The 16,110-nt window shown below is 36.1% G+C and overlaps 2 protein-coding genes and 2 long non-coding RNA genes across 4 annotated transcripts in view; 1 reads left to right on the top strand and 3 right to left on the bottom strand.

Moving 5' to 3' along the window:
• The window catches only part of LOC115012842 (uncharacterized), a 717-nt gene extending 658 nt beyond the window's left edge, over nucleotides 1-59 (bottom strand). Inside the window, exon 1 of the long non-coding RNA XR_003832728.1 lies at nucleotides 1-59. This exon is cut by the window's left edge and continues 80 nt beyond it. This is a non-coding gene — a long non-coding RNA (uncharacterized LOC115012842).
• A 335-nt stretch (nucleotides 60-394) lies between these two features.
• LOC115012783 (uncharacterized) lies at nucleotides 395-1,419 on the bottom strand. The gene is made up of 3 exons (XR_003832725.1): nucleotides 1,285-1,419; nucleotides 863-1,199; nucleotides 395-776 (listed from the first exon to the last, which is right to left on the bottom strand). It is a non-coding gene; the product is annotated as an uncharacterized LOC115012783 (long non-coding RNA).
• An 824-nt stretch (nucleotides 1,420-2,243) lies between these two features.
• On the top strand, nucleotides 2,244-3,890 carry LOC115012545 (neuropeptide B-like). The gene is made up of 2 exons (XM_029438213.1): nucleotides 2,244-2,532; nucleotides 3,513-3,890. Exons 1-2 carry the CDS (start codon nucleotides 2,275-2,277, stop codon nucleotides 3,639-3,641), a joined length of 387 nt encoding a protein of 128 aa, XP_029294073.1. The 5' UTR covers nucleotides 2,244-2,274; the 3' UTR covers nucleotides 3,642-3,890.
• Nucleotides 3,891-4,264: 374 nt separating this feature from the next.
• LOC115012456 (guanine nucleotide-binding protein G(o) subunit alpha-like) lies at nucleotides 4,265-14,594 on the bottom strand. The gene is made up of 10 exons (XM_029438078.1): nucleotides 14,453-14,594; nucleotides 13,692-13,821; nucleotides 13,507-13,598; nucleotides 13,285-13,377; nucleotides 12,739-12,899; nucleotides 10,459-10,587; nucleotides 8,047-8,176; nucleotides 7,826-7,897; nucleotides 5,311-5,398; nucleotides 4,265-4,598 (listed from the first exon to the last, which is right to left on the bottom strand). Exons 1-10 carry the CDS (start codon nucleotides 14,489-14,491, stop codon nucleotides 4,408-4,410), a joined length of 1,125 nt encoding a protein of 374 aa, XP_029293938.1. The 5' UTR covers nucleotides 14,492-14,594; the 3' UTR covers nucleotides 4,265-4,407.
• Between the last annotated feature and the right edge of the window lie 1,516 nt (nucleotides 14,595-16,110).

Below are 16,110 nucleotides of genomic sequence, written 5' to 3'. Positions count from 1 at the left end.
TCCTGTATCATTATGCTCTACTTGTTGTATTTTTAAAGAACAATTGTGACATCTGTCACCAATATACTGGAATCTCAAAGATTTATTAATCATGCTGTCAAATATGAAAGGACCTTCATAAATATTATGTCTTTCATGACCCCATTTCAAACTGTCGTACTGTCTCGATGTCAGGATAGTCAATGAACAAAGAAGAACAACAGACGAGCCGTTCACTGCACAGATATGTTCCCGCTGATATTTCACATTCCACGGACCGCAAAGAACACCTGAAACAAATGTATGGATTCATTCATTATTTCACCTTTTTAATGCTTCCTTATAGGAGATGTAAATGTGGTCCTTACCTGTCAGAAACAGTAGCATCAGTGTCCATGTCAGGTTTCCGCGTTCAACGCTCATGTTGAAAATCGTTCTGCTTTTTAATCTAAGAGTTTCTGCAGGTTACATTTACTGCTTTCGTGTTTTGTTTTTTCTTCTGCTAGCCAAAGCTTCCTGTATTGTATTGTTAAATTTAGGGTTGTCTTGTATAAGCCCTCGAAATCAGGTCACTCACACCACAGACTCAATGCAAGGCTTCAACCAGAACGTGCATGCCGGTATATATATGAAACCAAGCCCTGTGTAGAGGAAATGTCAGTTTTGATGTTGCTTTCACCAGGTGAAAGCAGATGAAAGGTTACCGCCATCACAGCCGTTAATACACGTCAGATTCACAGAGTCGCCTTCCTTGTTTGTTCTGTTTCCACAAGGTTTTGTCACAGAAATGTTCAAATCTAGAAGAGAAAAGTACTGCTTCAGCTTCCAACTTTACAGATTGAAGTGAAGAATCACAACTATAATTTATGGAAAAGAAACTTACCAACAACCTTTAATGTTGAGCCAACTTTACCAGTCCATTTGCCCTTTTCAGACTTAGTTATAAATCTGAAGATATATTTTCCTGTATCATTATGCTCTACTTGTTGTATTTTTAAAGAACAATTGCAACGTTTGTCACCAATATACTGGAATCTTGTTGGGACTTTTTTGAAGTTCCTCTCAGTGATGAATCTACCCTTGAAATGAGAGTGTACATGAATCCACGTGAATGTTTTCACTCTCAAGTGGTCAGGATAGTAAAATGAACAAGGAACGATAACAGACTGCACAGATACGTTCCCGCTGATATTCCACTTTCCACATACTGCAAAAAACACCTGAAAAGAGATCGATTCATTCATATCCTCTAAGGTTTGTATTCTTTTAATACAACTTTAAATTAAATGTAAGTGTTATACTTACCAGCCAGAAACAGTGGCATCAGAGTCCATGTCAACATTCTATTTTCAATGCACATATTTCAAGTTACATATCAAGTCAAATCATCAAAGTAATCTTTTTGTAAAAAGCTCTGCAGGGATTGTTGTGATAGCCTTGGAATCAAAGCACACACTGAATGAGTACTTACTTTTCATCTGCTTCTTAAACTGTGTACTATAAACACAGCTTCCTGTAATGGAAGAGAATACGGTCTTGGGTGACAATAACAAAGTTTACAGCCAGTGAAATCAGGTCATATGCATCAAACCCAGAGCATCACTTCAGCTATTACTGTTTTCAGCGTGTGAAACCTGCCCTGAATGGAGAAAACATGTTGTGTGTATATGCCCTGCAAGTCTAATGTTGCTTTGTTGTGGTCAAAGCTCAGTCATATCAGAGTTGTCATTCTGAAACAATACAACGACCAGTTTAAAAATAACATTTGTTTTCCATTACTTTTAATAGTTGATGGTACATTTTTTTTTACAATGTAACTAGTTACATAAGGCAACATATGAATACATAGCTTTGGACTGATTGGTTCAAACAATTCAGAAAGAGTGGTAAAAGAAAAGCCACAGCCACAGCAAGAAAAGCTAATGTGATTCCCTCTCAACACAACCATGACATTTAATAGCAAACATTTATTCTATACATCTCTATGAATCTTAATGTCTCAGAAGTGGTTTTTTATACCAGTTATCTGCCCTAATTAATTTCATGACAACATGGAGACTTATCAGACCTTCATTGGAATATTTCACAATTGCTTTTAGAAAAATAAGATTTTATGACATGCCTTTAGGTTCAACATTAATCTCAAAACGGATATAAAAAAACGCGCCACTTCGGGGCCGTTTACGTTGACGACATTGCGAGGATGATGACGGGGTCCCTATAAAGACTGAAGCAGTGAGCGGTGACAATAACGACCACCAGTCAGTTGCGCAGGACCAAGCCTCAGTGATCGACATGGAGATGCCCGCTAAACTCGTGTTCCCCATCGTGATCATCTCCGTACTAGTGGCTTGCAGTCCCACGGAGGCATGGTACAAGCAGATGACCGGTCCAAGCTTCTACTCGGTGGGTAGGGCGTCCGGATTGCTGTCCGGTATCCGGAGGTCACCGTACGTAAGGAGAGCCGAGCAGGACCCGTCAGACAGCGAAGAGTTGAAGACTAACGGCGTGTTTCCTGAATTAACTCCGCGCAGTTTCATCCTGAAGACGATGGTGAGTGGTGATAGAGTTGATCAACGCTTAGGCAATAGACTACTCAAACGCTTCGTACTTCTATTAGTTTATATTTGTATTTAATTATAGTATGTTCGGCACTTTACTTAATGTTGTTTTGCTGCAACAATGTAAATGTCCTCGTTGTGTGACTAATAAAGGATTCCTGATTTTGGATTTCCATTACGCACGGCGACTGGTAACTCGGTCCAAGAGCGCAAAAGTGTATTAGGCTGTACATATTTAAAATGAGTTTAATAGTTTAACCTAAATATACCATTTCCATTATACTTACAAAACATTAGCCGTCGTCTATCTTTAAAATTTCACGGGCTGGAGACGAGGAAAATTATTTCAAGAATACTTCGGATTTTATTTAATATTGTACTTAATTTAGAATATAGAATACTATCGTAGGACTAATATTTTCTCTTTATCAATGTATAAATTCCGGGTTTTTTAAACTAGAGAACCTCTGCCACTGCACTCATGGTCACTTCAGCCAGAGAGGAGCTGTCCAGTCAGAACCACTGAAACTATGCACTAGAAATAGTAAAAAAAAAAGAAGCTCGATTTATAAAATAAAGAATCCAGATCCACAAATATAAGTAAAATAATATCTGAACAAAATTAATTTTATTTTCAAAATTTACCGATACACATATGAAGCATTTTAATGCAGCTGTAGGAGATTGAGAACATTTTAACTACTGTATATACATTTGGGCAGCTAAATCCAAAATAAGGCTTCCCATTTTAGAAAATGAATTCATGATTTGTACATGTTAAATCTTAATCTGCAAAATTACTTGCAAGTAAAACCGTCAAAGTGCATTGCAGTACTACCCTCTATAATGTAGAGGATAAAGTAGTAAATGAACTATAATAATAATAAGTAATATTTGCCTGATTCAATCATTTAAAATGGTTAGTTTTTCTAAAAAGGTAACAGCACAATTTGTCTTTTTCTCTCCAAACAGCCCGTTTGCATCAAAGACATCACACCAAACCTGCAGAGCTGTGAACTCTTCCAGGAAAGCAAGCTTTCATTTAAGTGCAAAGCGGAAATCTTCCTCACTCTGGACTCCGCAGACTGTGCAGGAGACTGAGCAGTGAAGCCGGCAGCTGGGCGGGATGATGCCAGGATGAACTTCTTTTTTTTTTTTTAAAACAACTGTACATGTCTCCAACTTAAAGTTTAACACTAATGTTGTGCTGGATGGAAGACATGCTACTTTTAATTTAAAAATTGTATTGATTTTTATGATAAACCCATCATAAAACTTTAAATCTGTAAAGGTAATGTTTTAATGTACATATGTGATCTGAGAATTCATTAATAAATTAATCGTATTGCAGCCCCTTGTTGAAATTACTGAATGCAAAACACATTACAGTGCAATGACTTTTTCTTCTAATCTACACCGCATTTTTGTCAAACACGTAATTTGCACAATCATTGTCCTACATCAAGTGTCCTACAGTGAGCCCAATAATTCAGTAATGGGTGATTAAGAATCATTGAATGTGTATGATTTAAAACTAGGAAAACTATGACTAAACATTGGTGCATTTTTCAACTTTTAGTTAATTAACATGCATGTATTTAAAAACAGCTGACTCAATAAATGTGCATGTTGATAATGGTGAAGTTTTATTCTAAGTGGAAATAAATCCTGTATAATGGGGAAGATATAATAAATAAACAGCATAAAAAAAAAGGACCAGGCAGTATCAATAAATATTTTTTATTTAAAAAGGTTTTAAAAATAAATTATTATCTAAACTGTTAGCTGCTTACATAAGTTATTTAAAAAACATTAAAATTCCTGCGCTGAATGATTAAACACAATCTAAACAGCCTTCAGGAGACTTTTACAGCATCTGGACAGCTGCTAGATTCACCTTCATGACCTGATCTATGACCATGTGGAAGACCAGCTGGACGTTAGTGGTGTCTGTGGCAGTGGTGAAGTGATGGTACACAGGTTTGTCAGGACTGCTGTTACATGAGGAGAACAGGGCAGTGATGTGGTGGGCTGCAGCATCTACGTCACCATCTGCTCCTGGATGAGGGTGAAGGAAGAAGAATCGTGAGACATCTGACTGAGTTCAGTAAAGTGAAGAGTTGGTTTAATTATAGTTCAAACTACACCGAGTCAGTCTGATTGATTAAACATTTATAAAACTGACATCCGGTGACATTCTGTACTTAAGTAAAACATGACAGTTCACTTCCCAGTTGCTGTGAATTAGTCTGAAATATGCATGACCATGATCTGGCCAGAATGAATGATATACACAAAGACAGAGGACTGTATGTGAAATCTCTGGCCAGAAGGAATTCTCATTACCCAACAGACAGAGAGAATGCAGTGACCCTTCCATCAAAGTAATAAAGAGACACACAGACAACCAATTCCTTGAAGAATTTAAGATTGTAGAAAATACGTCCAAGTTGTCAATTCTTGAGTAGTAAGAGTTGAGCAATAATCCCATGTCAGCAGTATATACACACACTTGTCCGTTTCTCACGTCTGGAGTCAGAACCCAACTCTGGGGCAGTTGCAATGTAAATGGGAGCTTCTAAGAAGCAATAGATTGATCATATACATTTTGTTTGTATTAAAGATAAACTAAATAGGTTTGAAATATATCATCTTTGTTTGATTGACAGTTTGATCTCCCTTCGTTCTCCCAAAACATAAAATCAAATTTATAAAGTAAATATACCTGGTGTTATACAAAAAAAAAAAAAAAAATCTATCTTCAACATACCTTTGTAACTAGAAAGGTATAGTCTCAAGTGCCTTCCAGAGTGCAGGATCTTGTCCCGGAAAAGGTCGGTTTTGTTCATAAACAGAATCTGTCGGAGAGAATGCCCCGAAATTGTGAATAAAAAAAAGAATCAATGACAATCAAATAATACAAAATACAGTTTCTTACAACATAACTTGTGTCTAACATTTATCACAATCAACATTTTAAACAATCTGCCTTGTAACATTAGTAGTATTGTGAACAGCTGTTTCACAAACATTACATATTGAAGTTTAATACAAAATGAAAGCATCACCCTCATGAATAAAATAGTATTGCCATACTGCTGCATAAAAACAGAGTGTCCAATCACCCCTGTAACGAGGACATTGTGGATCTCGACCCACAAGGGACACCATACATACATATAGAATACATACATGTAGAATAAATACAAGTGTCCTACAGTGAGCCACCAGCTAAAACTGCACACATCGAGAGCAACTACACACTAATACACTTCAGTCCTCAAACACTAAGTGTGTGAGTGTATTAAAAACATTACCTGTGTCCTCAAGACGCTCGACTTCACTTAGTGCCAGATCATATTTTAAAAGTGATTGCATCAATATTTGAAATGAGTTTAAATTAATATGTAATTATTTAATATCAAGGATATTTCCATATTGCCTATGAATATAAGTTTTGAAATATTTTTAATTAACTCTCATATCTGAGATCTTGCAGAATCAGTCACATCTTTGAAATCACTTTTCATCTTATTAAAAAAGCTTTTTATTATTATTATTATTATAAGCACATTGTTTTCCCCCCCAACATGTGCCATCTTTTTAATGTTATTGCTGTAATTTTTAGATTTATTTTTATTCTAGGCCCGAGATGTTTTGTTCCCGTTTTAACTATGTAAAGCACTTGGTAACTTTATTTTTGAAAAGTGCTGTAAGTGTTTTATTATTATTATTATTATAATAATAATAATATAATACTGTCATGTGACCCGTCACATAGAGGCATATGGCTTATTAATGCAACACTGGTATCGGATCGATACTCACAGCCCAGGTATCAGGTTACAGGACTGAAAAAGTTTGATCAGTGCAGCCATATTCATTCTACCATTTTATAGAAAACGGAATCACACCATCTAAAAATAGAAATACTACAAATAGAAATGTGGTGTAGTCTGTCACCTAGCACTGTTTCAAGTAACAGAAACAACGAGACAAAGCCTGCCGACCTTTCCCTTTTTGTAGTTATTGATTATGGCTTCTCTGCTGATTGAGTGCAACATGTGGGAATACTTTTAGACATGTTTGAATGCACCATTTTCATACTGCCTAGTGAAAAACTATTTGCTGACCAGCATTTAAAAAAACACAGCATGGCCGTAAGATAACCCTCACCCCTTATTAACTTGAGCCAAATCAATTGCAGCTATAAATGCTACCGACCAACAAGTGAGTCATTCATGCAGATACAAAGAGCACCACAAACGCAATAGAAATAGAAAAGAAAAACACAAACTAATTACACAGAGTTAAACAGTGTATGCAGCCTATTTACTAAACAGAAATCACCTGCCCTACATCTCAATTAAACTTTGTATACCAATTATGCATGTCAGATGCAATCATAGCCAGTGTGTGTCTTGTCTGCTTGGCATGAATGATTACCAAAAGCCCCACTCAGTGCTTTAGTCACTCCCATACAATTAGAGGAGTTTAAAAACAGACACGGCAGACAGTATGTGCATGGCACACAAGCAGAGGCAATGAACACAAAGCTCTAACCTTATTGAATTCTAAGCATCTTCATCTTTAGGAAAGCAATCTAAAAGATACGACTATGTGGTGCTAGAGAACATGCGCTTAAACATATTGCTCTATAATGTGTAGATCACACAATGCAATTTTCAGGTAAAGTTTGTCACAATGAAATCTGTAGAAGGAGTTTTTTAAAAGTACAGAGCCTAAAAATGACCGAAAATACCCTGAAAAATAAAAGAAGAATCACATTAAATTCAAAATGGCTGACTCCCTATTGGATTTAGACAATTGCGCCATGAGATGAGATGGAATTCACCAAAATTGAAATTAATCAGAATAAATCTGTGGACAGGACCCTCAAATGTTAAAAAAAAACATCAAATTCAAAATGGCCAACTTCCTGTTGGGTTTAGGATATACCTTTAATATACTTTTTTGTTCATCTCCACATGTTACATACATGTACCAAATGTCATACATGTAGGTGAAACTCACAGCAGGGGCTGCATTCTAGGTGGCGCTGGTGAGCCATTTTGGCATACGCAAAACTCATATTTTCACGTACATTTTCACCATGTTTGAATTTTGTGCCAAGTTTAATCGCCTTTAGAGCATTGGCCCTCAAAAATGTGATTCATTGTGGAAAATAATAATTAATAACTACTAATAATTCCTACAGTACCAATAGGGTCCTTGCACCCCGACATGGTCAGTGCTCGGACCCTAATAAGTGCAAATAAACTCACCAGTGACGTGCTCCTAAAGACTGTGTTGGTGCAGATGGATGAAAACAGTTCAAGACTCTCCTGCAGCCGATTCTAATGAAGAAAAACATGGAAAATGAGAGGCAGAGAAAACTGATTGTAGTTTGCACCATATTCAGAGTCTATTCTGCCAAGATAGAAAAGAACAAAGCATCACTTTCAATTTAGGAGATTACAATCAATATGTATTTTTCATAACATACCCCTGAAGGATCCTCGGTCTGTGTCATATCATAGCTGCTGAGGGCCACGACAAACACCACAGCTTGAATACTGTCAAAGCAGCCGAGCCACTTCCTCCTCTCACTCCGCTGGCCCCCGACATCATACAATCTGTCAATATGCAAAAATAAATCCATTCATGCTTTTTCCATCCAATGAGTTTCTTACAACTGGTCAAATTGACAATATGTGCAAGAAGAGAGAACAGTATGATTAATTGTGCATGATCTTCTCCATGTGACTGGTCACATGTGTATATATGTATATGTGTGTATATATATATATATATATATATATATATATATATATATATATATATATATATATATAGATATATATATATATATATATATATATATATATATATATATATATATATATATATATATATATATATATATATATATATATATATATATATATATATATATATATATATATATATATATATATATATATATATATATATATATATAGCATTTTTCAAAACAAAAGTAAACAAGTGCTTTACATAGTAAAAAAAAAGAAAAAGAATTCAGGCCTACAATGACATTAAATATATTACAATAGAAGTTTAAATGGAAATAAAATATTTCTATTAAAAAATATATTGTTTTCTAAGAAACAGAAAGCAATAACAAGCAATTTTTTTTTTTATATATACACATTTTGAGAAGTGATTTTAGAGATGCGACTGATTCTGCAAGATCTCAGATACAGGATGAGCGATTACATTTTTTTTTTTAAAACAATATGGCAATATCCTTGATATTAAATAACAAAAAATCAAACCATCTCAAATATTAGGGCAATCCATTTCAAAATATGATCTGGCACCATGTGAAGTCGGGGGTCTTGGTGACACAGGTAATGAGTTCCTATTTGGGCCAGACAGTCTCCAGGTGCATGATTGCAGTACTCATGTCAGAGGCAATGAAGCGTTTATCCCCTGGGTCAAAAGTCAGCTTTAACAAGATGGGGGACAATAAGCCTCAACTGCAGCATTTAACGGCAGTAGGTACTGTGTTGCAGAAAAGAAAAGTCACTCATGACCACAAGGCTTTCATGGTTTTTCAGATTTCTCAGTGGAAGAGCAAGATCAGACCTTTAAACTGATACAGCTCGCACGACTTGAGGAAATAACATAATTGAATTTTGCCATTTAGTGAAATTAGCCCCAAGACATACGAGACTCTCGCTCTGGCATTACTCTGCCATGCTTATCACAATTGTGTTATGCAAGTTTTCAAGAAAACATTAGAATCTTATCCCTCAATCATATGCTGGCTCCCTAAATTGGCACTCAATCAAAACTTTGAGAACCCCTGATCTAGAATATCATTTGAGTAAATGTACTTTCATTGCCTTTAATGAAAGATATTTCTTGATGACAAACTATTTAAAAACAAAGTGTTGCAAAATTATCTGATTCTTAAACATCTCTCGAAGTGAAGCATTTTGATGGAGCTCCAACCTTGAAGATGCTACAGCATATGCAATATTAATGAAGTCCTGGTCTGTATGGATTAGATTTCTTATAATGACCCCACACACCGAATGCCACAATAGCACAGGGACTGGGCTCAGTAGGAATCATCAGCGGTTGCTTACTCTGAACACAAAAAGGGGAAAGGAACATGGGGTTTCAATGTTTTATCTGTACACTTCCTTTCCGTGCGCGTTATTATTCCTGGAATAACCAGGCGGACTGAAGACATCAATATTTCATGTCCGAGTCATGCCCAGGCATCTTCCTCCCTCAGCGCAGAAGAGTTCAGCTTTCGTCAGGGACCCTTCTAGAGTTGGTGGTGAGGCTGAGTCTCCAGAGGCTCAACAAGCTGCTTGCTAGGACAGCAGCAATGTTTAAGAGTGTATAACAAATCCATGAACAGTAACTCTGAGGGAAAATAAATCTAAATCCAAAAGTCCTCCATGGAGAATGGTTCGGGTTTTGTTTAACCCATTGATTGGAAATTGAAACATTGTCAGCCATTTCCCAAAGTTGTTAATTCCACACCACGTCAGTCATCACCAGTTTCGGTGAAAATCAAATTACAGAGTTGTGAAATGTGCTTGTAGAAAATCCACCACAGCCAGTACATAAAGAAATGCCGTTATTATACCAACACAATTGTTTTGTGTTACTGTTCATGTAAAAGGCATTGGGAGTTCAATCGTCACTAGAAATTGAAATATTGTGTTAATATTAATCATGCATATTGAGGAACACAATTGCCCTTCTAACAGTAATATGATGCTTTTAATAAGCCCAGCGTGAATCGTTAGTCTTTACCTTTATGAATTCAATATAGAGTATTACCTTGGCATATGGTCATCTGTGCACGGCACTATATCATGTTGCAAATTTGCCTGCTAGTATAAAAGTGTCTTACCGAAAGATCATTTCATTAAGTTGAAACTGAGTCTCAATGATTCCACAGGTCCTCACTCTCACTCTCAGAACATCCGTCTCCGTGGGAACGTATTGGGGAGCGATGATACGACTCATGTTCTCAAAGAAACTGGAGCGGGAATACGAAGAGAACAAGAAACTGCATCAACTAATGAGAAGAGTCAAAATATCAATTGTGAGCAGAGACATCCAGTTTTCCATTTGTCAGACAAATTTACTTCCAATATCAGGCCAATATATTAAAAGTAGTAAGAAAGTTAATGAAATTAATTTTTTTCTTTTTAAATGGCAGTTAAACAACTTAATTTCTCACTGGCATGACACGTTTCGGTTTCAGTCAGGCCATCATCATTATTATTATTATTATTATTATTGTTTCCAGTTGTTTTGGTACACCAATCTACAGCTAATGAATTGTAATACAACAGCCCAGCAACAAATCCTACCTCCATGAAGGGTATAATGTTCAGTTGAAACTGATTTAGTGGATTTTGTGACTCAGAGGCGTCAATTCAACTTCATGGTCATTTCGAGGGTGTAAAGAGAATGGAGACACTGGATGGTCTCTGCAGCAGAGGGAATTAAAGGATTTATAAGTCTTGGGGAGTAATACTACGTGGAATAAAAGTTTAGAGTGGCTGCAGAAGGAGCAGCTTGAAATGTGTTTAATTGTCTCAAGTGATGTCACATGAAACTGTGCCGAGGTGAATTGTGGGCAATGTGAGCGGAAGGTTTTAACAGGAAAGAAAAATGTGGATAACAAAAACATTTTGTATATCTTAAAAAATAAAATAAAAATTGTTCATCATCAGCGGACGATGTTACGAGAGTGCAATGCTCAAGTGATGGAGCATTCTTTTAAATATGACCTATAAAACATTCACAAAAGCGCCAATATGTGCCGTTACCCAAGTGAAAATGTTTGCCACGTCAGGTATTGCAAAGTGAGACATGTCCAGTCGTGTAATTTGTCGTTTTAACGATCTACATTCACAAAGCCTTTCCAGTTAATAAAGCTGGTGTTGAAAATCTATTTCTTACACTCACAGGTTTCATCGTTTCATAGTTAACTTTGTGTAACTTCAAATTTCCTGCTAACAATAACAGTTTAGTTCGTGACAACGCTCGTGTCCAAGAAGTCATTTTACACGTTGAGGTGCCTTCAGGTCCTGGGGAAGTCAAGTGTGTCACGACACAATCTCATCAAATACATCTGGCAGGGAGAAATCAATGTGGGGTCCAGCAGTGTGAGAACACTGCACGACGGCCAGTTGTTTCATATCATCCTCCAGCACCCAACTTCATCCAACTTATCGAGCTCTGATAATGAAGCCGTCACATCACCTTTTTCAGTCTGGTTAGCTGGAGTACCTTTTAATAAATAATTAATACTGCCATTTAGCTAAATATATTCCTCACTTCAGTTAATGAGCCATACTTCAGCAGATGACGCAACACACACACTGAACAAAAGGATCTATGCAGAGTAGTGCGTTAGGATTTCATGATAGTGTGCAGGTTGGTTTTTTTTTAATGAACAATTGAAAGGGCACAATTGCTGAAGGACAGTGATCAGAGCAGAAAAAAAAAGGTCGGTCTAGGTTGTGTATCGACAACAACCTGGCAATACGATACGCATCATGATGCAGGGGTTACAATTCAACATATATTCATTTTAATTATATTATTTTAGGAAAACTGTCATAGTATAGAGTGTTTCAATGGAATTGCATTGGGGGGCTACAGCTAGGGTCCGTGTATAATTCTTGCTGATGTCATTCACTTGCACTGCAACAAAGAACCTATAAATATGATTAAACAGTTGGTTCCTTGCACTGCAACAGGAAATTAACTGGGAAATATTTAGAACAGTGAAATGGGCTATAAAAAAGAAATCACCATATGCATAACTTTTCTTTTTTTATGCAAACAGAACAGTGGGCTTTATCAGTCACTGTAAAATCCACAAATCTTTGCATGTAAACTATTGATTCAACAAAACCTCTACACAGTAATTCTCCTTAAAGCAGCAGCTTCTCACATGCAGTTTGACTTTTCTGCTCCACCCCAATTCCCCATCTTCCTGGATATCTGCAAACAGGCCTCCCCTTCCACAAATGTCACATGAATCATTGCCTGAAGACAAGCTTTTCCAAACACTTGCTTTACTGTTGCTCTGTATGGATAAGATGTGACGACACGCTTCTTACTGTGCAACTTCCCTCTGTCATAATTGGCCACTTAAGGTCATTCTACTCACTAGAGTGCAGAGTCATTCAGCTCAAACTCGTAACCTCTGGCTGTAGCTGCACGCACCCCTTGGTCAGCCCAAAGCTCACAGGCGGCATGAGCTACAAAAGGAAGCAGCTCGTCGTCGTGCCCCAAACTCTGACTGCAGGACAGGATGGAGCGGGCGTGCATCTGCATTAAATGGGACAAATATCATGAGAATACGCTATATATATATATATATATATATATATATATATATATATATATATATATATATATATATATATATATATATATATATATATATATATATATATATATATATATATATCTTTATTCGAAGTAAATAAGATTAAATTAGATGTTTTCAGTTTTAAATTGTGAAGTAAGGCACAGATGGACCCATATGTCCTGCCTTGCAACATCAGAATGTATAAGATCTCTTCTGACCATGTGTGTAGTATACATATGAAGACTGACATCTAGTGTTACAAAGAGGGGCTGCACGTAGAAGTGAGCTACTACAAAGCAGATTTGATGAAACTTTATCTAAAACTGTGTCATCACTCCTTACCTTGTTCTTCTCGTTAGCGAGGTTAATCCTCAGCATCCCCATTCCATGAAGAACAAACTTTATAGAGGTCAGCAGGTTGTCTAGTACTGCAGGCTGTGGAGGGTAAGACGATCAACCTTTTGTCACATAACTGATGTAATGAAAGCTGTTTTTGACTAAGATAGCTTTAATATTTCAGGGTGTTAAAATAAATGCTCCATTTGCTTTAGAGCTGGCAAATACCTTGAAAATTATGAGCTCCTGTTTGGAGAAGCCGTGACTGTGGATTATCTTAATCTGTTTGATCAGGGTGCTCTTTCCACTCTCTGCAGCTCCTGACACACACAAACCAGAGAAATGCTTTCACTTCAAAATGGCAATACTTGGAAGTGAAACCTGATAAATTAGAGTAAACGCAGTTAACTTACCAAGCATGAGGATTCTCACCACATTCATCTCAGTCCTGGCATGTTCACCAATGTCTTGCTCTATTTTAGAGCTCTGGACCTTAGCCCGTTTACCCTCTTCTGTGACATCCTGGCACATTCCCATGCAGACCTGAGGAAGAATTCAGTTTTTTCACATGGATGCTTTGGGACTCTATTAAAGCAGACTGCAAAACAACTGGGTAATTATTCCTACAGGGCTAATAATAACAACATTTCATAAACAATTTAGCCAGAGTTTTATTAAATGTTTTAAAATACAAAACTGACTAAATGCATTGGCAGGTGGCATTCCTCTTAAACACCCACAAGCATATTTCCCTTAAGCAGTGAGAGAATATTTCCAGCACTTAAATACATCATAGAAGTCATTTAGAATAATTGAGTGTTTATATCAATTGTTAATATTCTGACTAGCTTAAAAGAAGCTAAATTAAAATATATTTCCCTCCCATAATGGAAGGTTAGTTACCTTAATTCTGCTAAATTGTGACATAAAATTACATTTTGACAGTCACAAAACTCATTAAATTAAAAGAGAAGTTGAACTCCCATTAATAAACATGTTTACTACAATGGCAACCTGAAGCATTACTCCATAAATCAATTAAGACTGAAAGACAAAAAAACTTGCAATGATCGACCAAAACTTCTCATGATGTTGACATTCTGATACTTTGGTTAGTTTTACCAGAAAACAACCTAATTTTTAAATGAGTTGATCAATTTAATAAATGTTCTACCTGCAGCGGGACTGGCAGTATATTTAGACAACAAAACATCTCTCTGCTTTTGCTCGGCACGCCGGTGTAGTTTGATTCACAGCCTGAACTGCCAACATACAGGAGCTAGCAAGACACAGAGGATCTAATTAGCTTAATTAGGGGCACGTGTGAAAAAAGGGACTAGAAAAGCGCCGTTCCTTCAAAATAAGAGCACAATTTCACGGAAGTGTGTTAACGTCTAAAGTTACTAGAAAACTTACTCAGCACATGATGTTATATCATTAAGATCAATAATAATTACAAAAATGTAGTTTTTCCCATGATGGACATTTTGAATGGGAGTATCAGCCATGTTTAGCTGCTATCTGTGGTGAAATTAATAATAATATATTGTATATAAATAGCCTATTCCTACTTATACTGTACCATACTGTCATAAATAGGACTACCGTTACATTTCGAGGTAATTTTACTTTTTATTTAATTTATTTATAATAGGCTACTTTATACTTCTTCTCCACTACATTTGTTTACATGGACATATAATGAATCAGAGATCATATTCAAAACTTACTTTTAGTGGAGTATTATTTAATTCTGGCATTGCTACTTTTAGTAAAAATAAATCTCAATACTTCTTCCAACGCTACCTTCTTCATACAGTGCATTGGTTGCCAACATTCATAATGACTTCTCAAAATGTCCCTAAAAAGCATGCAATGCTAAATGCAACCTCAAATTGGTGGACATGATTTGTTTTATCAACTGCACTGGCCAGCATAAGCCCCATACTTACATGTTTCAAATTTAAACATATCTTCCCATTACTGTAGTTCAAAATGGATATGCACTTGTACCAATCTGGGTACCAATCTGCTACTAAAATAATGTACTCCTAATATGTATAACTCTTTCATATGTTGCAAAATGCAGATAATTTTTTCTGATGAAAGGTTATTTTTGTGTCCAAAACATGACTTTAACCTTTTTATAATGTGACTTATGAACAGCTTGTTAATTTACCTCAATTACTGAAGAAATAAATTACACATCGAAATCCTCCTACACCAAGACATTTTCTGTTTAAGGGAAATTAAGATGACAAATAGCCTTTCAGATTAAAATGTTATTATTACCAGCAACAGTATACTGTAGTCCAATCAGTTTCTACAGCATTTATCAACTGGGAGTTCTCAATAGCACAATACATTATAGCCTACACTGAATACATTCCAACTCGACATACAGACATATTATTATGCATTTTTTTTAACAATATGAAACCATCTATACAGTAGTTAATGGAGAGGAGGTGAGTAAAATATACATCTACAAAAAATATATTATTTAATCCGATTTGATATAGAGACAGATGTTAAATTGTTCAGGGCTCAATGACAGTAACAGGTCTATTTCATAATCAAGTTAACATCACTGAGCATCTGTCATAGTTTTCTAGTTATACTAAGAAAACTAAAGTTTAAAAGCAGTTAAAACTCTGTAGTGTTCGCTGTATTAGGATAAACCTAAGGAGTGTTGGTTTAAAAAAAAAAAAATCCACTCAAAAGGCCAGGCGTGCAGGTCTTGACAGTGTGCATTTTGAGTTAAAAACCTGCAGAACAGTTGCGAGGACTTTCTGATCAGTCAATTCAGTCTGGAGAAAGGTCTGATATGTA

This window comes from Cottoperca gobio, chromosome 8 (genome assembly GCF_900634415.1).
Source record: "Cottoperca gobio chromosome 8, fCotGob3.1, whole genome shotgun sequence".
NCBI lineage: Eukaryota > Metazoa > Chordata > Actinopteri > Perciformes > Bovichtidae > Cottoperca > Cottoperca gobio.
Note: the sequence above shows the minus strand (reverse complement) of the source record. Positions and strands in the feature narration are given on the sequence as shown.